The 26617-nt window shown below is 34.1% G+C and overlaps 1 protein-coding gene across 1 annotated transcript in view; it reads left to right on the top strand.

Moving 5' to 3' along the window:
• The first annotated feature begins 1617 nt into the window (after positions 1-1617).
• The window catches only part of LOC149414857 (beta-1,4-glucuronyltransferase 1-like), a 44583-nt gene continuing 19583 nt past the window's right edge, over positions 1618-26617 (top strand). Inside the window, exon 1 of the mRNA XM_089643401.1 lies at positions 1618-1874. Within this exon, the coding sequence (XP_089499527.1) occupies positions 1618-1874 (257 nt within the window). The remainder of the gene's footprint in view (positions 1875-26617) is intronic.

The following is a 26617-nucleotide window of genomic DNA, read 5'->3' as shown; positions in this document are numbered from 1 at the left end:
TTGGCTGACTTAAAAAAAAACGAGTCGAAGAGACAGCCCATTCTTATGAACCCAACCCCAAGTGCACCGGTGCACAGGGCATCAATGCTCCTAGTTCCTTCGAGCAAGCTCAATTGAACTACCCGTAGAACACACATTGCGTGTGTGCAGTATAGATGGAAATCGGTCTGCTATCAAAGGATTGGCGATCAGACGGACCGCCCTCCTTCGCAGGTAGGTTTATCAGTTAGTTTTAGTTTAGTAATGGCTAATTTATTTTAAGAAAGGTACGCTTAAGTGGTTTTGGTATGCAGAGCGGATGAACAAAGAAAGAAATAAGTAGGAGAATATACAACACGGAATGTAAAGGTAGAAGTAGTTGGGGACGCACGAGGACGATACGATCAAGTGAATCAATACTCGATTCTGGCCATGTCAAGAGTCAGAATAACAGAATAGTGTTTATGAATGAGAATGAAGCAAGGAGTGGGTTCAGAGACAGAGTTGTTGTCTGTCCTCTCTTCATACCCGGGCGTGGAAACGGCATGATGATCAGTGTGAGTTAACGAAGAAAGAAATTGTGGCAGGTAGCAGAGTTTCAAACTAGATTTCGCAAAACTTTTACTTGAAATTCAGTCGGAGGGCCGTAAAATTACCCAAATTAATCTCAAGAAAGACCTCCCTGATAACATACAATATCTCGACCATATGAACATACATTAATATTACTCATGCATTAACCTATCCCATTTAGGTTTTTTTTAAACTAATTTAATGTCAAATCATTTCGCGGTTATCTAATCACTTGAAGCAAATCTGATTTTACTATCAATTTTCGTTCTTACTTGATATCGACAAACTTAATAAGTTCATGGAAACACAAATTCTTGAATTTTTTAAAGTTTTCTACTTGATTATGTCTAAAATATCTGCCAGATTGGGTTGTTGTCTTCCAAAATCCTGTTTCATTCCTGGAAATGAAACAAATTTTATTAGTATATTTTTTTCCAGTTAAAATACTGCCAAGAAAACTTGATATCGACAAACTTAATCAGTTCTTGGAAACACAAATTCTTGAATTTTTAAAAGTTTTCTACTTGATTATGTCTAAAATATCTGCCAGATCGAGTTGTTGAGATGTTTTCCAATATCCTGTCTTATTCTTAGACACTAAACAAATTTTATTAGTATCTTTTTTTTCCAGTTAAAATGCTGCCAAGAAAAGGTTGTGACTGGAGAATACTGGCAGCGTTAAGCATTTTTCTTTTAATTTTCATCTTCAATCGCCTGTCAAGCGATCCATTAAATCAAAGTGGTCACGCAATACATAGATTTGTCGAAATCAACCCCGATACACAACCCAGTGAAGCTGACGAAACTGGCAACAGTGTCATCGAAATAGAAACGATAAAATCTGACAATGAAAGTGCCAAAACTGTGATATCTGTTATAGGAAAAGCAAATAGTGTCCATCGACTAACTAATAAGATAGTCGATAAAATGAGAGAAATAATGAGCATTGACGTGAATGAACCAGCCGAAGAAATAATAGACAATATCAAACAAAACAATACGGAGCAAAATACCAACAAGATGCAACCAACGAAGACAATAGAACAGAATACTGGAGTGACACAAATGCATACAACCAATCGATCATCTGATGTTGGATCTGATGAAACAGTAGTTTTACCCGAAACTCTGAAAAAGTTAAGAGAAAAACTTAAATGCTTTGATAAAGGTTTTGAAAGTAGGGTGAGCCAAAGAGGAGATTATTGGGTTTTTACCAATTATATTCGTGCAGAACATGGGCCCTTGGCTTGTCACGAACAAGTGACATTGACTGTTCATTCCGATTTCACATTTTTGGACAATTTGGATCCTCTGATTGAAAGGTTTGTTATTTTTATTTTGTTATATGGTTTTGGCAATTATTTGTGTACAACATCGAATGTCTTTGCTGTTTACAAAGGAATTCATTGCATTGTTATGTTATGTTATGTTATGTCAGCTATCGTGAAATCTCTATATCGGCATGTTTTTTTTGCTTTTTTCATATTAAACTTAAATTTGGATTTAAGACCAAAATTTAATTTTTTATATAGCAAATGTCTAGTACATCTGCTACTTTAATTGTTTATATAGCAAATGCCTAGTACGGATGATGTCTGCTACTGTAATTATTTATATAGCAAATGTCTAGTACGGATGTCCGCTACTTTAATTATTTATATAGCAAATGTCTTGTACAGATGTCTGCTACTTTAATTATTTATATAGCAAATGTCTAGTTCGGATGTCCCCTACTTTAATTATGTATATAGCAAATGTCCAGTACATCTACTACTTTAATTGTTTATATAGCAAATTTCTAGTACGGATGTCTGTTACTTTAATTATTTATATAGCAAATGTCTAATACGGATGTGTGCTTCTTTATTTATTTATATAGCAAATTATAAAATTAAGACTGTAAAAGATACATTTTTGATGATTTTAGAGGTAATTAATTTAGTGGTAACTATTAAAAAAATAATAACTCACAAATAATTGTCAAAGTTTCCTCTAAAATCGTGAAAAATTGATCTTATTTAATGGACCATATTTTATAATTTGAAACAAAATATATATTTAGATATTTGGTAAACCTATTATTAAACCTTCTATTATTCAGTTTGCTCGAATGTTTATATTATATATGTATGAGGAATACGTTCAGAATTGTATGCGCTAAATATTATTTCAGTAAATACTTTTTATTTTTAATTTCTCTGACAGTATTGAAATCAATTTAAAAAAATAGTTTCAACGTCTCGAACAATGTCGCCATTATAATATGGTCAGCGGATCGTACGGCTTGATCATGGGAACCGGAATTGTGGAATAATAAAATTAGTGGTTTAAAGACAACAAATGATAAGCTGAAGCAGTTAGCGAGTAAATACGATTGTACTAATATTTATAAAAATCACCCTTATTTTTTATTTATTTTAAGTTAAAAGAAATATACATATTTCACTTTCTTAACTTAAAATTACTCATTTAAAAAAATCTAAATATTATTCTTTATTAACTTACGTAAGTACAGTTTAATTTTGCTTACTAATCAGTATTTCATTAAATTAATTAGTTGTCAAGCTATCGGTATGGAGATTGTATCTGTGCACACCCTCATGGCTAGGGTTGCCATATTCGGTCAGGGTCTCGTCGGGACGTTTCAGGATGGAGCAAATAAAAATTTTGTAATACTTAAACAATTTCTTTATTTTATAATAAGTAAATATGTTTGTTTTATAGGTTACTTTAATTGGTACTAGCAGAAGTACTTGGCTGGCCATACTTTTCAGAAGATTTCGCTTTTCTCAACAATTCTGGGTACCTTTTAACATAATTGTAGAACTCTTTACAAGTCATGTTATAATTGACTTGACACTGTAAAATCGACTCCACAGTCTCTGGGAGCAGGCGATTTCGTTCATGAGTCCACTGGGCCGACATTAATGAAAAAACTCTTTCTACTGTGGCGTTGTGAGCAGGAATAGAAAATAAATACTCGCATAATTTCAAAAGAAGGCATTTTCTTTCCGGATTTTCAGTTTCTTTGAAAAAGTAAAGCCACTTCTCTGCAACCGAATCGATCGAATTCCATTCTCCTCTAGAAAGCTCTTAAGATAATTATGTTGCTCAGAGAGATTATCGCTGAAAGTCTTCACACAATTTCAATCGGGACATTTAAGGCTTTTGTCGGGACGTCGGAACAGATAGCTCAATAAAGGTGACAGTCCCGATATATCGGGACGGATGGCAACCCTACTCATGGCCCATGTTTCTTTTACCACTAGAATTTATGTACAGTTTATTATTTTGTGTTGTGCAGTGTTCATGTACCTACTTACGATGTTTTCATAAATGTTGTATTTCATTAAAAGGCATATGTAATATTCGTATAGTTTCGGATTTTACATAAGTTTGTTTCTTGGTATACCTTTTTAGTGAGGGTAGCTTCGTTCTTATTGTATTTCAACTATTCATAGCTATTACCAAATATGCAGCCGCCGCGGTCAGCCATAAAAAGAAGTCGCACCAAAAAGATGTTGCTTCCGTGGATCGTTTATACTTTAGACTTTAGACGCATGCTACAAGCAGAGACGACAAACCACATGCGATACGCGTGCGACATTGTTAAAATTTGTGCCACATAGTCGCAATTAACCTTTTAGAAGTGTACTATAATAATTCTATACAGATGTGAAAGAGGATCGATTTAGACAAAGTACGCCTCAACATAGTAACTAAAAGACATGCCAAATTTAATTGTTCTGTCAATATTTGAATTGAAGCATTTGCCACACACTTCTGTTAATTCATTTAAAGCAGAATTTTAGATATTGATATTATACACGGGCGATACTAAAATATTATCTACACACGAATACTCGAAACAATTAACTGATTGCAATTACGCCTAACTATTAATTACTTCTACGTACGTTAAAAATAAAGCAGATTACCACTGGCGCGACTCACTAAGTAAATAGTAAACTAATCACAATTGATAATTTTTTATCTAAGAACCTTCGAATGATATGTGATACGTTTTATCTTTCTATGGCACTTGGCCTTTTTGAGATTTATGAGTAGTAATCGATAAGAAGGGTGGAGCTATACAGAGTAAATCCAGTTTTCAAAAGTGAACGAAAATTTTTGTTAATTTAAAATGCGAAACACCGTTGGTATTTGACTGTTTTCTTTATAGTGCAAACCTTGGTTCACAATGTCGCGTATACAGTGTTTTTGGAGACTGCTGGCCACAGTGGGAGTGGTTGTCCTCCTGTTCCTTCTAACCTTTCACGAAAATGTCGACGAAACTACAGAATTCTCAAAACAGTCCCAAAACAACGCTGACGAAAGTGTTCTACAAAAAGAGACGTTTAAAACCAATGATACAAAAATAACTACAGAATGGACTACGGAAAATATAATTGATAATACTCTCAGAACTGTATTAAAAACCGTTGTAGGAGATACCGAAAACATAAAAAGTGTCGCTAGTGAAAATGTCAATAATTAACTGAAATAATTAAAAGACGAACTTTCGAACAAAACGATAAAGAAATGACGAAAGTATTATAAGAAGAAAGTGAAATTCTTTGAAGAACAAACAGAAACATATTTATTATATTAAAACACAAATAACTTTGTTTACATCACTTTAATATATATAACCTCTACATGTTTCATGAACAAAGTTCACCTCATCAGGAGTAAGTATGATTGTTAAGTATACACTTGCTCCTGATGAGGTGAACTTTGTTCATGAAACATGTAGAGGTTATATATATTAAAGTGATGTGAACAAAGTTATTTGTGTTTTAATATAATAAATAATGTCATCACAAAGTGATAAGCTTTCAGAAGAAATTTTCTTCGAAGAAAAAGAAAGATATTTGTTCATCTCCACGTACACTGTACAGCCAGGTGTTGGCTCCATCTGGTTACCATTTGTTCATCTACATGAAGAAGTGACTTGAGGCCCAGCACTTCGATAGCGATGAAGATCTTCAAAATGGTGTGACAGGTTGGCTACATTCCCAGGCGGTCGAATTTGTAACGTCATGGACAAGTGCTTGAATTAGAATGGCGATTGAATTGAAAAATAGTGGAAAATTGTAGTTTTAAGAGGAACGTAATAAAATATTTGTGTCTACTATGCATGTTTTATTTATAATCGTCTTCCTACCCAGGAACTGGAGTCGATAACTCTAGACTGATTTAATGTCATCCGATTTCAGAGAAATGCTTACCTATATGTGCCGCGGGTGGTCACGTGATTGCCGCCAAAAGTTGATAGAATGCATTGTCATTGACAACGAGACTATTTGCCGAGTTTCAGCTCGATTGGATGTCGGGAAGTGGGTTAATTTCCGCTCCCAAGATTACCGAAAACAAAAGTGAAAATCGAATAGATATATATTTAAAAACACATCTAATCTGATTATTACTTATTATCATAATGACTGTACAGTTTAGGATTATTGTAAATGGAAGTGGTGCCCTCTGTTACTTAAAAATAAGAATCGCTGGGTTTTTATCAGCTAGTTTATATGGTTTGTGTAAAAAAAATTATAACGTACAGTAATGAGTATGAGGTAAATTGGCATATAAGAACAAACACAGAAAAATCTTTTCAAAACAATATATCACATTATCTTCCTTAATAATTGGCAATTCGCTTTGTGGAGTCACTTCAATTAAAATTAAATAAATAACTTTGTATACACAACTATTTAATCCAAATAATCGAAATGTTTCAAAACCAATGGTTTCTGCGTCAGGATAAACGTAAAATGAAAATAACGAATTTGAAATAGACAAACATGTATAGACAAATAAGTACTTGTTTACAAAAATATTAAGATGAGTGGTGATTAATTACGTAGTTATTATTGTAAAAATAAAAATAAAATTATTTAAAATTTTCTTACTGGTTATAAAGTGGGCAAATATTGCATTTATGTACTATATCAAACATTTTTATAAATGAATACATTCATATACATATTTCAAAAACTTTTATAAATTAACATATTTATATATATTTCTAACTCTTTATAAATTATATTTATAGATTTTTTTGACATATACATAATGTATCAATTTTTAATTTCAATTGAAACATATACAGGGTGTCCGGAAACTCGTAGTACAAGCGGGAAACTGGTGAATCTACATCACATTTGGAGTCGATTTTGTAGTATATTTTTTTTTTATTTGAGCTTTCGTTATCGAGTAAATCGAGTTTGAAGTTGATTTTTTTTTTTTAATTTTTTTTTTTTAATCAAATTCTTATAAATTATTACTGAAGATCAAAGTACCCAACTAATTAAAACTATTTGAAAGTAAAACAAATGAAGAAACTCGGATTTGAAGCATTATTTTGAAATCACCCTTCATTTCACCCGGTGTAATCATAAAATATTTCTGCTCTGCAGGGTTAAAACATCTGTTATTCAACCCTAAACACCAGAAAAAACTTTAACCCTAAAATAGCCGAAAAAATTTTTTTTTGGTTTTTTTTTTTTTTTGAAAATGCTCAAATCAAAAAACTTTATGTTTTTTTGGGTTCCCCATGTGGTGTAGATTCTCCAGTTTCCCGCTTGTACTACGAGTTTCCGGACACCGTGTATATGTCCATTTATAAAAGAGTTGGATATATATATACAAATGTGTCAATTTATAAAATAGTAAGATAACAAAACATAAATGTGTTAATATATTAAATATGTCGTGTATATATTAAAAAATATATTTATGACACATTTAAGTGAATATATATATTTACATATATATATAAACTTTTATAAATTGACACATTTATCTAGATAGTACCAAAAACTTTTATAAACTGGCACATTTATGTAGATATACATAGAAAAAACTTTTGTAAATTGGCACATTTATGTAGATTTTTATACCAAAACTCTTTATAACCTTTCACACAATTATGTGTATGTTTATTAATATATTCCACAATTAACATATATATTTTGATGAATAATTGAACATATTTTGATGAATCACATTAAGGAAGTACTTGGCTCTTCCCACCGCATTTAAAAAATATTTTTTAACAGTGTTAAATATTTGTATTTTGGCAGTAGTGTTTCTAATTTCATCCGGTCGAAGGAACTATCATTAATCATTACATTCAGAAAAGATAAGTCCGTCTGTGGTAATTCCAAATAATCCATTTTCAATTTGTCAGGATTTGAAAATTTATTACACAATCTTATCTGTTGCCTCAAAAGATATTATTTTCTAGACAAATTTTTATCATCTTAATCCATTAGGCATTCTAGTATAATCATTTTTTAAGCTGATTAAATATTACCCACATAAATTATTACTTAGCACTTTGGATATGAATGGCGGAAGAAATCGTAGAAAGAAAATATAGAAGCATTGGTGGATCCACCAATTACAAATACATATCAGGTTATAGAGAATGTCCATAATATGATATCAGGTGAAACAGTAAAGATCCTTTGCTGATACCACGTACCCCAAGCTTTTATTTTAGATAATTGTAAAAAGCTTTCACTTTGTGGCTCATCATAATTTACAATAAAAACACATAAATTTGTTTTTGACCACTATAGTTTTATTTTCACTCTACCGGTTTCGGAAAAACCCTTCCTTCGTCAGGAGAATATTAAAAACTGATCTACTACACAAAATATTGACATATATATACACAAAAATGTAAGTGTTTGAGGGAGGGGTGGACAAAGTGGCAGGGGTAATTACGGGAATTCCAGGAAGAACAGAGCGGTTAACTGGAAATATGTCTAGAATAGGACTATAAGACAGATTAATTTGGTTATTTATCATACTGGAGTTATTATTGATGGCTTTTCTGATTTCAAGTGCTTCTAAATTATCTAATTTTTTGCCTTTATTACTACGGTGAAGAATTTTAACCCCTGTATCTTTACTAAAAGTATGATCGGTGGAAATGAGATGATTGGCAAACTCTGAAAAATTATTGTTATTTAAACATCTTAAATGTTCCGTGATTCTAATATTTATAGTTGTCTTACCTATGTAGAACGATGGACAATCATTGCAACATAGATTCCTCTATCCTCTAATTTAGATAAAGATATGATTGATGACCTGTCTCGTTTATTCAATATGTGCCTTAATCTAAATTATTTCCAGTATAACAACTGCGTCTTCCAACAGAGCCAAGGGCTACCCATGGGAGCTCCTACTAGCCCAAGGTTGGCAGATATTTTTATGAATAACTTAGAAAATAAGATTTTTAATTGTAAGTCATCACTTTTAAATAATGTTCTCACTTGGAAACGATATGTAGACGATATTTTTTTATATCTGGACGGGAACAGAGCGGCAACTAACTAAATTCCTTCTTCTTATAAATTCATTTCATAAAAACATTCAATTCACTGTAGAGGTAGGCAGTAATGCATCGATTAATTTTCTGGATTTAACACTAACTTCAATAAATAATAGAATTGAATTTAACATCTATCGTAAACCGACATTCACGGATATCACTATACATAACACGTCAAACCACCCGATATCACACAAACATTCTGCCTATCATTCAATGGTACACCGCTTAGTAAAAATCCCACTATCAGCTGTTAATTTCGAAATTGAACTGTCAAAAATAAAACAAATTGCTCTAAATAATGGTTACTCGACACACTTAATTGATAAAATCCCGAATAAAAAACTTAAACTCATTTCGACGAATACATTTTTATTTGGTACACCTGAAACTAATAATAAAATCATAAATCCCTTTCAATGGCGTAAAATCTTATACATATCCAATTTTTCTTCACTTAGTACCAAAAATTTGCCTACCCACATTAAACCCGCGTTCTATACTGATAACAACTTGGGAAAATTACTTAAAAATACTAAAGATAAAGATCACAAATTTAGCCACACAGGCATTTACCAACTATGTTGCAATGATTGCCCATCGTTCTACATAGGTAAGACAACTATAAATATAAATATTAGAATCACGGAACATTTAAGATGTTTAAATAACAATAATTTTCAGAGTTTGCCAATCATCTCATTTCCACCGATCATACTTTTAGTAAAGATACAGGGGTTAAAATTCTTTACCGTAGTAATAAAGGCAAAAAATCAGGTAATTTAGAAGCACTTGCTTGAGCATTGATGATCTCTTGCCCCGCTACCCTTCGGCCGAGTTTGTTGTTCTGGGGGACTTCAACGTTCATAACGAACCATGGTTGAAGTTCTCAGGCCCAACGGACTCGGCTGGCCGACATGCGGAATCCTTTGCCATTTGCTACGGATTAGAGCAATTGGTTCAGGAGCCTACAAGGGTTCCTGATGTCCAGACTCACCGCTCCAATCTGTTAGACCTATTCTTAACTACTGTGCCACACGGTTATAAGATTGACGTCACAGCGCCTCTGGGATCATCTGACCACTGCCTAGTGACGACATCAATCCCCGTTAGCCTCAGACCAACCAATGAGAGGCTGAGGAGAAAAGTGTGGCACTATAGGTCAGCAGATTGGTTCGGTATGCGGGTCCATTTCAATGCTTTTCCGTGGTCAGCTGTTTGTTTTCGGACTTCGGACCCTTCAAGATGTGCCCAGGAGATTGGTGAAGTCATCAATTCGGCGATGGATGGCTTCATACAATCGACTACTAAAGAAACTGGTGTGGGCTCAAAGCCGTGGTTCAGTCGACAATGCTCCGAAGCAGTTCGACGAAAAAACGCGGCTTACCGAGCCTACAACACATCTCGAACGCCCGAAAGCAGATCAGCATACAACAAATCGGCAAAGGAATGCAAGAGAATCATCAATAGGTCAAAATTCGAACACGACCTGCAGATCAGCAAAAAGCTGGCTGCCTGCCCGCATGGCAGCAGAGCATTCTGGTCGCTTGCGGGCTCAATAGGTCGAAATTTTTGCAAACCCAGTTTGCCACCTCTTACCAGACCTGACGGCTCACTAGCAAACACCGCCACCGAAAAGGCAAACCTTTTAGGGAAAATGTTTGCGGAAAACTCGACCCTCGACGACGGGGGTGCTGTTCCGCCGTCGGTTCCTCACTGCGGCTTCTATATGAAAAAGCTGAGGATCCGGCATCGGGATGTACTCCACGTCATACGGGGGCTCGATGTTAACAAAGCTAGTGGACCTGATGGAATACCTGCCCTGGTATTGCAGAGGTGTGCTGCGGAAATAGTTCCAGTTTTGACAAAGCTCTTCAAAATGTCCCTGAAGTGTGGCACTGTGCCCTCTGGTTGGAAAAAAGCGGTAATTCACCCTATTCCCAAGAAAGGTGACCGCTCCAACCCGGCCAACTACCGCCCCATAGCGATCACATCAGTTCTGTCCAAAGTGATGGAACGTGTGATCAACGACAAACTGCTCACATACCTCGAGAAGAACAAAATTATCAACGACCGTCAATACGGATTCCGGCGGAACCGCTCATGCGGTGATCTTCTCGCGTATGTGACGCATGTTTGGGGGCGGTGCCTGGAACGTCACGGTGAGACCCAAACGGTCGCACTAGACATATCCAAGGCCTTTGACCGGGTCTGGCACCGAGGACTTGTCAACAAATTGCATTCTTACGGACTTCCCGCATCCCTGTGTACGTGGATTGCTGACTTTTTAAGGGATAGGTCGATTCAGGCGGTTGCTGACGGTTTCACCTCTTCCTCGCACTCCATAAATGCTGGCGTCCCACAGGGATCGGTTCTGTCTCCAACTTTGTTTTTGTTGCACATCAATGACCTTTTGACATGTGCACCGATTCATTGTTACGCGGATGACAGTACAGTTCATGATAGCTTTTTGTTTGACAAGCCCCCAAAGGGCACACAAACTCCAACGGCTCGGAGGGCTTTGAAGCAGAGAATGGACGGTTATCTCGAGAGTATTTCCTCCTGGGGTAAAAATAATCTCGTCGAATTTAATGTTTCAAAGACCCAATCCTGTCTGATTACGTCTAAAAGGGATCCAAATGATAATCTAGTCTCCTTCAACGGAAGCAATCTTCCGAACAGGCCTTCCATTGATATGCTTGGTGTAACTATAAGTGACCAGCTCAGGTACGGGGGCTCCATCGAAGCTAGAGTAAAGTTGGCCTCTCAGAAGCTGGGCGTACTGTACAGGGCCCGCAGATACTTTAATAGTACTCAACTGCTCACCCTGTACAAATCGCAAGTGCGCCCTACTGTCGAATTTGGCAGCCATCTCTGGTCTGGAGCCCCAAAATACCTGAAAAAAACCCTTGACTCTGTGCAGAAACGGGCGGTCCGTTTGATAGATTCCCCAATCTTAACAAACGGACTGCAATCTTTAGAGCACAGGCGTCAGGTAGGTATGCTGTCCTTATTCTATCGGTATTACAATGGAAGATGCTCTGAAGAACTAGCGTCATTGATCCCTTCGGCACCGGTGCGTAGTCGGGATACACGCCAAACGCGCGCCCAACATTTGTACACAGTTGACACTTGTCACATGAGAACGGGTCGCTTCTACGATTCGTTCTTAAGTTCAACAGCTCGGCTGTGGAACGAACTGCCGGCCTCTGTGTTTCCTCCCTCCTACAACATGGGACTCTTCAAGAGCCATGTTCACTCCTTCCTCTCCACAAAAAGACCCTCTACACAGCATCCCCAAAGATGACATAGGCCCTGAGGGAAATTATTTTCTTCAGGGCCTCCTGTGTGGAGTAAATATAAAAAAAAAAAAAAAAAAAAACTTGAAATCAGAAAATCCCTCAATAATAACTCCAGTATAATAAATAACCAAATTAATCTGTCTTATAGTCCTATTCTTGACATATTTCCAGTTAACCGCTCTGTTCTTCCTGGAATTCCCGTAATTACCCCTTCTAATTTGTCCACCCCTCCCTCAAACACTTAACATTTTTGTGTATATATGTCAATATTTTGTGTAGTAGATCAGTTTTTAATATTCTCCTGACGAAGGAAGGGTTTTTCCGAAACCGGTAGAGTGAAAATAAAACTATAGTGGTCAAAAACAAATTTATGTGTTTTTATTGTTTTTTATTTTAGAATTCAGACCCAATCAGTCTTACTTATAAAGATTCCCTAATACGCCGCTGCAGCGCTGGTATAGCTATACGGCGAAGAGGGCCGTAAAATACTCGCGTTAAAATATTTACTGATAATAATATTCATGTATCATCATAAGATTTTTTTAGACTGGCACCACTTTATTCCAATCCTAAAAAACACAGTCAAATTCGCATTTAGCGTTTAGTTGTTAACTTTACTTTTCTCCATATGACATTTGCGATGTCATTGACTCGTCATTGTATGCTTCGAATTGCTTCGAAATTTAGTCAATTTGATTATGCGTTCCGTATTTGCTTTGGTAAATCGATATTTCGATTAAAAATATTCCTCTGATAGTGCTGCCAATGGGTATAACTGCTTTTTAATATTTTCATTGCGCGACCGATCGATGTTTGTCAAATCAACCAGATCGTTAATAAAGTCCGCGATCTCTGCGGTCCGGGGTAGGGCGGTTTAAAAATCTGTCAGCCACTAATACTAATACGCAGTACGCATGTACGTGATTATGAGTAACGTTTTCTACAAACCTGTTCTTATCCCTCCGTATTATAAATTTTATTACTTCATTCATCTGCCCCATCTTCGCACATTTTTAACTAATTAGATGACTAACACAAAAAATAGACACATTCTTGTTCATCGTTCAAAGTACAAAAAATGACACCAAAAGCCGTTACAATAACTGACAAACTGGCTGGATAAAACTAAATAATTGCTGAGAAGGGACACACACTGTTCTCTCCCATAATGCATTGGGTATTTATTGTTCGTCTTATCTCGTCGTTTTAATCCAGTCTGTAAATGCAAAATGAAACTAGTAACTCAAAAATGAAAAAAAGTGTGACTTTCACGGTCAAATTAATTACATTTCAAGCTAAAAATTCAAGTTCTGTTAATATTTCATCGTGGGCCGGTTGTTTCACAGTACTTGGATACTAACAGAACTTGAATAGAACCTTCACAGAACTTTATTATATCTTTGAAATTTGATGAATTGTTAAAATTCTGTGAAAACAAGACGTCCTTAGAAATTCACACTATACAAATTAATAAAAAACCAACTAAAGTTTAGTTCGCAACAGTTTTTATAAAGGTTATTCACAAAAATACGACTATAGTTACTTGTCTATTACAAAGATAATAATAAAAAAACCTAACTATTTATCAGGCGGTTTCAGCGCTCGGGGAGACAGAGAGGATGGACCGAACGTAGATTTGGCGTAGACAATATTAATTAATAAACATATGATTTGTCATAAATATAGATAAACCTGTGCAGTAGATTTGTCACAGACAATATTAACCGATAAACCTGTGAAGTACATTTGTTGTAGATAATATTAACCGATAAACCAGTGAAGTAATATTAACTGATGAACACATAATCTAGATTTGTCGTAGTCGTTAACTGATAAACGGATAAACCTGTAAAGTAGATTTGTCGCAGACAATATTAAGAGGAAGCTACAAGCCAAAAATGTGTATATTCTTGGTATACCTTATAACGTAGGTAATAGGCATTAAAATCGCTTCACAAACAGAGTCTAGAAACGTTCGATTTCAAGTGAAAAACTGGTTTTTATTTATTTTGTAAATATTTTTATGTTAAACTTGTTTAAAGTTGATCAAGTAAAACTGTCACAGATAATCTTAGCTATAATACTGTATTTTTTAAAGTGGTTTCCTGTACGCGTTCATACATTTCTATTGAATAAAATTTTTTTAGTAGTTTATATTTATATTTTTTATCGAGTAATTTATTTATTTATTTGTATTCTACTCAAGCGAAGCGATAGGAAAACCTTCAATTTATCTAAAGCATATTTTTTGGTATTCATAATATACACTAATTCGTTATAAAGATTAATCAAAATCGTGATTTGGCATTAAGCTTCGCCTTAAGACGAAATAAGATCCTAAAAAATATCAGTTATGGACGTGAACGCGCTTTAAGTGGGCGAAGCAAATTAGTTTCACACGCGCTCCGCTTCGAATTAAATATTATAATATTTCGGGGTGCAGAGGAATGAAGTAAGTTGGAACGGGGAACACCCGACACCACGAACAGTTCGAAGTCAGAGCAGCGATGAAATCCACTAGATGGTACCCATGAGTAAGGTTTGAACATGAAATGCTTAATAATGGCGTCTTTCAAACTATGTGAATAGTAATATTAAGTTGAATGTGCATGTTTTAGGTAAATTTCGATAGAAACGTTACCTATTGCAGAAGGAGCTCATGATTTTATGATTCTTATCAGATTTCTGTAACCATACTGCTAGACGGTAGGCAGTAACTTATGACTCGTAACCGAAGTGTTCTTCATTGACAGATGTCAAAGCAATACGATATTCAATCACGAATCATTTTCATAATATCTAATCATAATTATATCTGAATATATTGACAAGATAAATAAAATATCAGTCATTTTCAATATTTATTATTATCGTTTACAAAAAGTTACATAAAACAAATAATTATGTAATGTAAAAAGCATAAGATGCAACTTTTTTTGTATAAAGGCCATCATTTATTATAATATAAGTTAGAAATAGTAAAAATAATTTTATATAAAAAACGAAAATAATTATTCAATAAATAGCATTTCGTCGAAATCTAAACGACGCTTTCCAAATTGACGTTCTTTACATACAATATCTAAGATATGTGGAGGATAACGAACATTCATAGACCTTGTGACTCCAGGATCGATAAGCTCGACAAGAATGCAATCCATTTAAAAATTAGTTAATTTAATAAGCATTTTTTCTTCCCAGAACTTGTCATCTCGAAGTATACGCTCAACTATCTCTAAGTTAGATAATTACAATCATAAAAAGAGTCGTGCTGCGAAATTCTATTTAATACAGTTAAATAAAAAATATGTCTTCTATTCTCCTTCCTTCCAGAATAACGGGTTTCTTCTGTTCCTGTGTAAACAAAACTTTTACTTTATTTACGTCAATTTTTTTTTTTTTTTAATTTTTTTTATTAAAAGTATACAATACAGAATATAGTATATTATATAAAGCATTGTACTCCCAGGAGTTAATAAACTCATTGCGGGAATGATACGCATTACATGAAACATATAGCTGTATGTATTAAATGGACATATGATGGGACATACACAACATTATTATTTCACATAGTCATTAATAAGGTGAAGTTTGAGCATGTTAGTTTGGGTCTTTTTACATTGACTTGCACATTTGATCTCGTTGGGTAGTTGATTATATTTTGTGTGAGCTATGTATTCCAGGGATCTTAGTCCATATTTTGTTGATTTGATTTTTGGTATATGTAGTTTGTTGTGATTTCTTGTGTTGTGTTGGTGTACGTCGTAATTGTAATAGAGTGTAGTGTTGGAATGTGCCGAGTGTTGAATTACTTGTAATATAGTTTTCGTTATTTCAAAAGTGGGAATGGTATTAAAAGGAAGTATTTGGGTGTTTCTGTAGATGTCTTTGACATGTGTGTCCCAAGGTAAACTGAAAATATTTCGCAGGGCTCTATTTTGGACGACTTGGACTTCTGAAATCATTTTTTTTGTAGCAAATCCCCAGATTCCGGCGAGATATATTAGATGTGAGTGAATCATAGCATGGTAAATCGATTTTAATAGAGAGGGAGGAAGTAACCCGCGAAGTCTATATAAAACACCAGTTATAGGAGTAATTTTGGATAGAACATGTTTAAATTGGTGATTCCATGTGAGTTGTGAATCAATGAAAAGGCCAAGATATTTTGTAACATCAGCCCTTTCAAGGCGGTTATTATCAAGACTTATATTAAGACTTACATTTTTTTTATTTGCAAACAGTATGTAATGTGTTTTTTTATGTTTAGGCTAAGTTTGTTTAATCGCAGCCAGTTTGCCAGGCAAGCTACATCCCTTTCCATTTCCTTTTCAAGTTCGTTTAAATCATTATTGTGATAAAGAATCACTGTGTCATCTGCATAGAGTTGTATTGTACCCTTAAGTCCCCATTTAGCAATATCATTTATATATATTAAAAATAGTAATGGTCCAAGTACGGAGCCCTGAGGCACGCCACATTTTATCGTTCCCATGCTGCTTGTCCCCTTTCCAACAAAGGTCTGACAGTGTCGGTTAGAGAGGTAGCTACAGAGTAACTTCAGGGGAGTGCCTACAATGCCTAGGTGTTCTAGCTTCTTTAGTAGTATCCCATGGTCAACCGTATCGAAAGCCTTTTTTAAATCTATAAATAAGCCTGCAGCATGCTTACCCTGGTCTATACAAAATATATCTTTTGGAGGGCGTATACAAAATCGAAGGCAGCACATTTTGTGTTAGATTGGTTTCTGAATCCATACTGTTGGGATGCGAGTAAATTGTTTGATAGGAGATATTTAGTGAGCCTAAGCTTAATAACCTTTTCAAAAACTTTAGAGACGACAGAGAGGATGGATATAGGACGGTAATTAGAAGGATTTTTTTTGCAATCATCTTTGTAAATCTGAATTATTTTTGCTATCTTGAGTTGATCTGGGAAGATTCCACTATTCAGGGATTGATTAATAAGAAAAACAAGGTGGTCAGCTAATATATCTTTGCAAAAGTTCAGGTACACTGGTGTAATTCCATCTAAACCTGGAGATGCATTAGACTTTAGTTGAGAGATGATACTGAGAACTTCTGTTTTATTTGTTTTGGCCATGTATAAGGACTGGATTGCTTTTTGATCCGTGTTTATAGTGATATAATCATCTGGATATGATGCAATTGTAGCTGCTAAATTTTCCCCAACTGATATAAAGAAGTTGTTAAAAGTTGAAGCTATCTGTGTTGGGCATGTTATTTCTTCATTCTTAATGAGAAGACATTCAATTTCATCTTTCTGGGGTGTCGAGCTATTTGTTAGAATTGCATTTATTATTTTCCATGTCTGTCGCGGATTACGCAGGTTTTCTTTAAATATAGTCGTGTAGTATTTGGTTTTAGCATATCTTCTATAGTTGGTAACTTGATTTCTTGTTTTATTTCTCAGTGCTGTGAATATATCACTTTGCTGATTTTTTTTCCAGATTTTAAACGCATTGTTGCGCTGTTTGATAAGTGCATTTAATTTTGCATCAAACCATGGAGTATTACCCCTCCGTTGGTCTCCTATGCGTAACTCAGATTTATGTTGGGATGATTTTATTGCTGTTTTGATGTATTCATTAAAATTATTATAGATTTCATTGGCATTACTGGTGGTTTCGTGTGGAAAGTTGTGGGATTCTACATATGTTTTTAACATGTTTTTATCGGTTTTGGTGTTGTTTGAAAAAGAATGTATTCTATTATTAGTGTGATGTTTCAAGCTGTTTTGGTAATCTAATATCAAAATGTTATGATCACTTAGGTAAGCATCTATATTTGCAGTATTTGAGGAAATATTTTGTCTGTTTGAGATGATATGGTCTATTAGAGAAGTAGAGGTATCTGTTACTCGTGTAGGATAGGATGTGTTACATATGAAACAGTTGTATGAGTCTAGCGTGTTGATGTATTTAAGAGATGTATTATTTTTTTGAAGAATGTCAATGTTGAAATCACCAAAGATAAGGGTATCATCTGTACAGTTATTTAAAATAGATTCATGATACATTAAGAATTCGTTAATGTTTGAGGTAGGCTTTCTGTATATAACATAAATATTTAACGGTTTAAAATTTCTATTACGGATATATAATTGAAAACAATATGTATGGGAAATATGTATTTGAAAATTTTTTACGACTTCAATACGTTCATAATAAAATTATATGTTTAAATCAGTTATTACTTGCTCAGAATTTTTCTCCGGTGAAATCGGTCCTTTCGGCATCGGATTATTGATATATTAAGTATTTTCGTGATGAAATAAAAACAATATTAGAAACATTATGTTAATTCACTTTTCAATCAAATTTTGGAATTATACACACGAGCGTATAAGTACGTATAGACGGGTATATATACAGGTGTATAAATTACCTGCTGTAATATAGATAGAGGTGGTATATTGCTGAGTCTAGAAGCAAGCATTAATTGCACATTTTTTCTGTGTTCTTTATTCTGCCTTTGATTTTTTTCGCCCTGCTTACTAGCGGATACCTGTTCTTTTTTTCTTTGTTGCCATATGCCTTTGCCTTTGTTGTTATATGATATTGGTCGGTTTTTGTATTGATTTGTTGATGATAAACGTATCTACATGTTATCTGGGTTATAAATGTGAGAATGTTGTCGATATATTTGGGGATTCCGTATTATAGGCCAGTACACATAGCGCCAAAAAGGGGGTTGCGATCGAAATTATTCCGGTAGTCCCAATTTTTTTATATGTTTTATAAACTGATCCCATGATGTATAATCTGAATTTCCGACCATGGCGCACCTGTGCTCGCGCCACCATTTAAAAAAAAAACCGGCTGTAATCGCGCCAAAATCTAATTTTTCCAAAATATCTCATTCTCAATGCAAATTTTGGCTAAATTAGCTAAATAATTAAAGTAAAACATAAAATTACCTTCAACTTTTGTGAAAACAATTTTCTTCAATCTCTAATAGGTACCGAGGTAGAAAGTCGTAAAGGTGCGTATATTTTTGAAAAAAACAAGTTTTTTGCACGACTAGCTTTGATTTTTTGTAAATATCTCGTTTCCAGTACAATTTTGTGTAAAAATTATTGATACTAATTTTGTAGAAAATAAAATTTCATAAAATAAATAGGTATATAATTTATGTGTTTTAATTCTAATACGTATCCAAGCTCTAATCCACCAAAACCAGGCCAAAAATTGAAACAGAGGTAAAGTGTTTTAAATTTCATTCCTTAATTTTATTTTTCTTCAACAATTATTGTTGTGAGAACATATAAGTTGACAACAATCGTCATGCCTGCGTCAGACCTAGCTATAAGGGGCTGGAAACGGCATGCACGTTAGTGTCATAAGAACTAGAGCCAGCAAATAGTGAAAACTTTTCAGGTTCATTCATCTCTGGTCCGTGCTGAAAAATAATGTCAGTTTTTGTTAATTTTTTTAGAGCGCTTATTTAATCATATAAAATTAATATTATTTACTTTATATTTACAGAAATTGTGAAAAAATTACCATGTTGAGTGTCGGTATAGCGTTTAACACAATACTCGTATTTTCTTTATTATTTGCAATATTATCTGGATGAAGTCTTGCGGAATTTTTCCTAAAATGAGAAATATTGTTAATTATTTATACTGTCTCTATTCCCTAATTATTTAGAGATGTATTAAGACATGCCCGACAAACTTTCACCAACGATTCCTGAGCTTATTTGGTGTAAAAAATGCATTTCGGTAAAAATAAAAATATGTCACCGGAAATCAAAATTAATTTACTTCTTATACTCCAAATTCAATATGCTCAGAAGTTTATCGACTGCGTATATATGTATATATCTACATATATAAAATTATTTAAGCTGACATTGTACAATTATGTTCTGTAAAAAACGTATCCCAAAGATCTATTTTTATGTGTGTATTTAAGTAGTACCTTCTCCATTCCGTTAAACATTTTCCTTGGTGCCGTAATTTTGTTCGGGATAAAACTCCTTTTGTCTTCTGTTTTCCCATATTTAACTGAAACGTAAGTATATATTAGCCAAGAGATTTATTATAAATTGGTTCATTTTTATCTTAAATTTGAAAATCATTTCAACGTAAGTAAGTGCAGTAACTTGGGGAGATAATTGCACAATTCTATCTACAACAAATGATCTAACAATCTAAACTTAAAAGATTAATGACTCTTTTTAATATTCGAATGACTTTAGGTATTTTATAGGTGACATATGTCTGATTGTCTGTATGGAGAAAAACTTTCGATGTAGAGTTTTTGTTTTATGGAAAAAAAACTTTCGAATTTCAAAAATTTGTTGTTGGGTAATTTAACTGGTTTTGGTGGATTAGAGCTTGGATACATATTAGAGTTAAAACACATAAATTAAATACCTATTTATTTTATGAAATTTTATTTTCTACAAAATTAATATCAATAATTTTTTCACAAAATTGTACTGGAAACGAAATATTTACAAAAAACCAAAGCTAGTCGCGCAAAAAACTTGTTTTTTTCAAAAATATACGCACCTTTACGACTTTCTACCTCGGTACCTATTAGAGATTGAAGAAAATTGTTTACACAAAAGTTGTAAGTAATTTTATGTTCTACTTTAATTGTTTAGCTAATTTAGCCGAAATTTGCATTGGGAATGAGATATTTTGGAAAAACTAGATTTTGGAGCGATTTCGGCCGGTTTTTTTCAAAATGGCGGCGCGAGCACAGGTGTGCCAAGGTCGGAAACTCAGATTTTACATCAGGGGACCAGTTTATAAAACATATAAAAAAATTGGGACTACCGGAATAATTACGATCGCGAATCGGTAATTGCCCTGGAGTATTAGTAATGAAACGAACTCTTCACAAACACTTTATTGAAATATAAGAGAATACCACTCCTTAGTAAAAAACTCCTTTTATTTTACCATAATTTATTAGATATTCCATTGTTACAACTAACATGACTGTATAATTAGAAATTAATGTAAAAGCCCAGTAGGGCGTAAATAAATAAAACTAGGAAAACGATTCTAGTGAAGGGGCACTCTATAACATTCTGTGCCGCTGGTTGTGACAACCGGTCAGACAGCCGCGTCGCCAAGTTTCGTGAAAAAAAGGATTAATAGTAAAAAAGTCTACTTGGGCTAGAAATGATACATAATAACATAACGACAATACTTTAGTGTCATCTTTTTTCTCAAGTGCCTACACATTTACGCATTTAATAATGTATTCTTTTGTATTGGTTATTATTTATATAAAAAACCTTTACTCACTTGAGGAAGAAGTTAAATTATAAAAAACAGAAAATTTAACTAATAGATTTCAAAGTAATCGTTTGATTAAATAAAAAAATACGTAAAAGAAATGACCGGAGCGACGGGCCGGGTGACACACAACCTTACAGGCCGGAACTTTGGCGGCGTCTGAACTCTGAATCATTACGTAGTAACTCCTTACCAACGCGCACACAAATATACTACGCATAATCCAGAGTTTTGAAGTACTGGCGGTCGACTTTCGTGTATCTGGCCAGAAATTGAATTTTCGCGAGTGTTTTTATTTTAATTAATTCTTATGAATACATTAATAAAATCTCTAATCTTTTGTGAGGGAGTCGTCGGGAAGTTACTAATTCATCGTCTAGAAAAATAAAATCTGGTACTAGCCGCTTATCTTACAACATTTTACATTTAATTAAATGTACTTATCGTTTTACATAATATATTTAATTGTAAGGTCCTGTTTTTATTAATCTTAAATATAAATAACTTGCATCCCTTCGAATCCCTCTAGAAACATTTAAGATTTTAGTAATAAGCTCATCAGAAATAATTAAAATGTGAGCGTCGGGGCAAATCCCCGTTATCAGGGTATTGTGTCGCCTTTTGTCGTAGACAATATTATCCGAAAAACCTCTGAGAAAGATTTGTCGAAGATAATGTTAGCTGATAAACCTGTGAAGTAGATTTGTCGCATACAAAATTAACCGATAAACCCGTTAAATGGATTTGTTGTAGACAATATTAACCGATAAACCTGTGAAGTAGATTTGTCGTAGACAATATTAACTGAAGAACACATAACCTAGATTTGTCGCAGTCGTTAACGGATGAACACGTAACGTAGATTTTTATTTGACGATATAAGCTGATAAACCTATTACGTTGATTTTTCGTAGACAATATTAACTGATAAATCTATAACGTAGATTGTTAGAAACTATTATATATTTACAATATCAATAATAATAATTATAATAGTTCATATATACAGCACAGTTGTGTATACAACAATATGTCAACAGAATTTAGTTTTGGTAAAAAATCAATAGGTAGGTAGTTAATATTTACTTAATAACAATTTATTACGGGTTACCGGGTATCTTATCTTTTCAAATACCTCAAATCAAATTTATAAAATAAATCTCGACTTCTGTGCACACTGCACTCTTATCTAATGAACTGATACTGACTTGTCGATATAAGAAATCAGCGCTAAGTGCAATGATGATTTTTGCACTTGACAGAGTGCGATTTTTAACTTATTTTTTATTGAATTTTTTGATGTATTGAAACAATTATACAAATAAAATTACGGTGACTACATCGTAATTTTATTTGCATAACTGTGCGTACCAAAGATATTAGAAGAACGAGATATGCTATGTTGGCCGCCGGACCGTAGGCGGAGTACTACCTAATTAGGGTACTTTGAATACTATCGGGACGTGTACGCACAGAAATCTGTTCTATGTATTAGTGCGGATACCGTAGCGTAAGCGAAGGTGTGCAGTAGTATTGGTGAACAAAACCGGCGACACTGGGCAAAACAATTCCACACAGTATGAACTGCTCATAGCACATCTCGTTCTTCTAATATCTTTGGTGCGTACTAACGTAGCAAAAAATTCCTCCAATAATAGTTATTTTAACATTTCTATGTGTGAAAATTGTGTTTCTGAAAATAATACTTCTAATTTGTTAATATCCCATCCTTGGCACTATTAAACTCCATGTGCCGACTAGGAATACAAGACAAAATATAACGTTCTTCTGCAATACATACACGACCAACTATCAGACACACTCACTGACCAATAGGATGCATGATCTGGGCAACAAGTATGGGGGTGCTATTGATTTATTTATTGACTCCATATATAGAATTAAGCATAATCTATACCAACACTTTCGAATCCTACAAATTAGAGTAGCGTTGGTATATTAGTTTTAATGTTTTGTCTTATATGTAGTGCTGTTGTAATTTATTTTTTACTTTATGTTACTCTTACGTTTTACTAATATTGCTTCATATTTAGTTTTATTTTATTTATTTAGTTTTTCTTACTTGTAATTACAATTTTAGAATTGTGTATTTTGTAACTTCTTTACAACGGATTACATCTATTTATTATCAGTATCTCCTGTATAATACAGATATTCTCCTATATACACTGCATCATGTATCACTTCTATGTAAAAGCCTTTTTAGGCGTATATATAAATAAATAAATAAATAAATAACTTACTAGCTGGGGTACCCAGGGCCGCCGAGAGGGCACGTTAGCCAAGTCCGAAACTTGGGGCCCGGGCCTAAGGGGGGCCCGGGACGGGGCCCGGATATTTTACTAAAAAATGCCAATGACACTAGGAACGGACGTGGGCCGGGCGCCCAGGCCCGCACGCTCCGTAGGCCCAACTGTCAGAGCGTGTTCCGAAAAATCAGACCTTTTTTTATAAACCGGAAAGACGGGACATAATTTAATAGGTGAGAAAAAACAATGATTACATAGCCGAAAATCATTTAAAAAAAAAGAACGTTTTCCACACGAATGACACAGCCGAATAACGAGGCATACCAAAAATATTACATCTCATAAATATTTTTTTCCTTGATCCATCTTATTGATCATAAATCATTATAATGTACAACGTCTATATTAATAAATCCAAGATAATATACTTGTACTTGTAAATTATAATAATAATAAGAATATTATAAAATTTGATTTTGATAAAATCAGCACCATAACCATCATACCTCTAAAACACGTACCGACATCTAAATTGTACGGGGTTCTCTTCACATCTGTCAAAAATTCAAACCAAATGAAAAGTTCGCAAAGAACAAACAATAAATCTAGTGAACGAATTCAAAAATTCGCCTGAAATCAAAGTGATGCCATATAAAAAAATTAAATCAGTGTGGAATTTTACAAAATTAATAGGAACATTTTCAGTAGACGGGACATTTTCATGTAGTGACGACACGAGCCCAAATAATGGATTTATTTATTTAAAAATAAAAATAAATGTACATTTCTACAAAATTTTACTAACATTTTCGTAATCTTAGTAAAAAGATCTATCCACACGATTTTTTCCAAGTCGTTATGAAATCCATGCAAGTGGCCTATTGAATTGTAAATGGTGATGGCGATTTTTCTGGAAATTTTAGGCCGGATTCTTCCCAAAAAAGATATCTTTTTGCCAATTTTCTTTTGGGTATATTCGGCATGTCTATTGAAGTTTAGTTTGGAATCTAATATAACTCCTAAGTATTTGATTTCAGTAACATTTTCAATAATTTTACCATCAATTTTAATTTTGCTTTCACTGAATGTCTTCTTATTTCCAATCACCATACATTTTGTTTTTAATTTAAGCTTATTTATTTTTAGCCATCTTGATACATCATCTAGTTCATTATTTAAACTATTTATTAGTTCTTTATAGTTATCTCCAATTAAGTATATAAGTGTATCATCGGCAAATAGTCGTACTTTGCATTTTGAAAATATTTTCACAATGTCGTTAATATAGACTTATAGAGTATGAACAATAGGGGGCCAAGGATCGATCACTACGGTACTCATAATTTATTTTCCATTGGTTTTGAAAATTGATTATTTATTTTTGTTACCTGTTTTCTGTCTTTCAAATATAATAATTTAATTTAGCCTCAAGATATCTTGATTAACGAAGAATATGTAAATACACACAAAAAAGAAACACAAGTATTTTATTTTGAGTATTCACCATAACTTTTTAAACATTTCCATTGAATAATTATGCTAAATTCGAATGATTGGTATAATGGTATAAGAAAAGGTAATGAAGTAGTATTCCTAGCAGTAGCAGGTAAGCATGAACTTATTAATTGTTATCTCACCCCCCCCCCCCAGTAAGTTGTGGGGAGGGGGCCCGGAATAGTCTACTAGACTTGGGGCCCAGATTAGCTGTCGGCGGCCCTGGGGGTACCCGGCTTTGCTCAGGGAACGTTCCAGACTATTCCAGATTGTTCCGGGATGTTCTGGAAAGCTCTCGAATGCTCTCTAATGGTCTGGACTGTTCTACAATTTTCTACAGGGCGAAGCTTCCAGCCCTTATATCTTCAAAAGCACATCCTTCAGGTAAAAACGGGAACTTTCTTCATGGATGGGGGATAGAGGGCTACCACACCATAAAACTCCCTTGATCGTAACCGGGACTCGTTTCTGAGTTTTAGCGGCACGCACATTGTACACCTTTTTTATAATACTGATTATTTTCCTAACTAAACTCACCCCGGTTAGATTTATTAAGGCAGTAATACATAACTGACCAATTAATATATGTTTCGACTTGTAGTTTAGTTCTATTGTTTTGGCGACTGAGCGCCAGCCTCCTTTTCCTCACTTTTGATTCGTTAAGATTAAATGGATTTAATTATATAAACATGTGTGAAATCCCCCGCCAAGTCAATAGTGAAGCAGATCTAATGATCCTGCTCGTTTTAAAGTAATCATCTGGGTGATATTCTCAAAATACCCACTTAATGGCGGTTCTGTGACGACCTTGCCGATTTTAAATTGAAATAAATAAGTTAAATTCCAACCACGTTGAAACGGATGAGGTGCAAAATTGGCTATCATAAAGGATATAATTAAGCCAGCAGTCCCCAGGGCGGGCGTCAGCAGACTGCCGAAGACCAAAAATAATAAGGTCATAATTACCTGCCCTAAAAAGACAGACTCCGTAAAAATACTGACAGATATTTCAAAAGTAAATAAAGGATCTCTAAAAGCTCAAGACGGCAAACTGCTCCGACCTACAGTGATCCTCAAAGGAGTTGCAAATGAATATAAAGACAATGAAATCCTCCACATGATTATTCAGCGAAATGATCTTATATATGAAATAATCCAAGGCCGAAAACCAGAAAACTGCATGAAGATCGTTCGAACCAAAAAAAATCGAAACGAACAATCAAGGTACATAGTAATAATATTTGACAGTGAAATAAGAAAATCTCTACTCAGTCTCGGCTGTGTCAACTTCGGGTACATGAGGGTACACGTAGAGGATTCCTCGTCACTAGTCCAATGCTTTAGGTGCATGGGATTCGCGTATTCCACAT

This window comes from Hesperophylax consimilis, chromosome 19, assembly GCF_061612785.1.
Source record: "Hesperophylax consimilis isolate HC1 chromosome 19, BYU_Hcon_1.0, whole genome shotgun sequence".
NCBI classification, from domain to species: Eukaryota; Metazoa; Arthropoda; class Insecta; order Trichoptera; family Limnephilidae; genus Hesperophylax; species Hesperophylax consimilis.
This window is presented reverse-complemented; position numbering and strand designations above follow the sequence as displayed.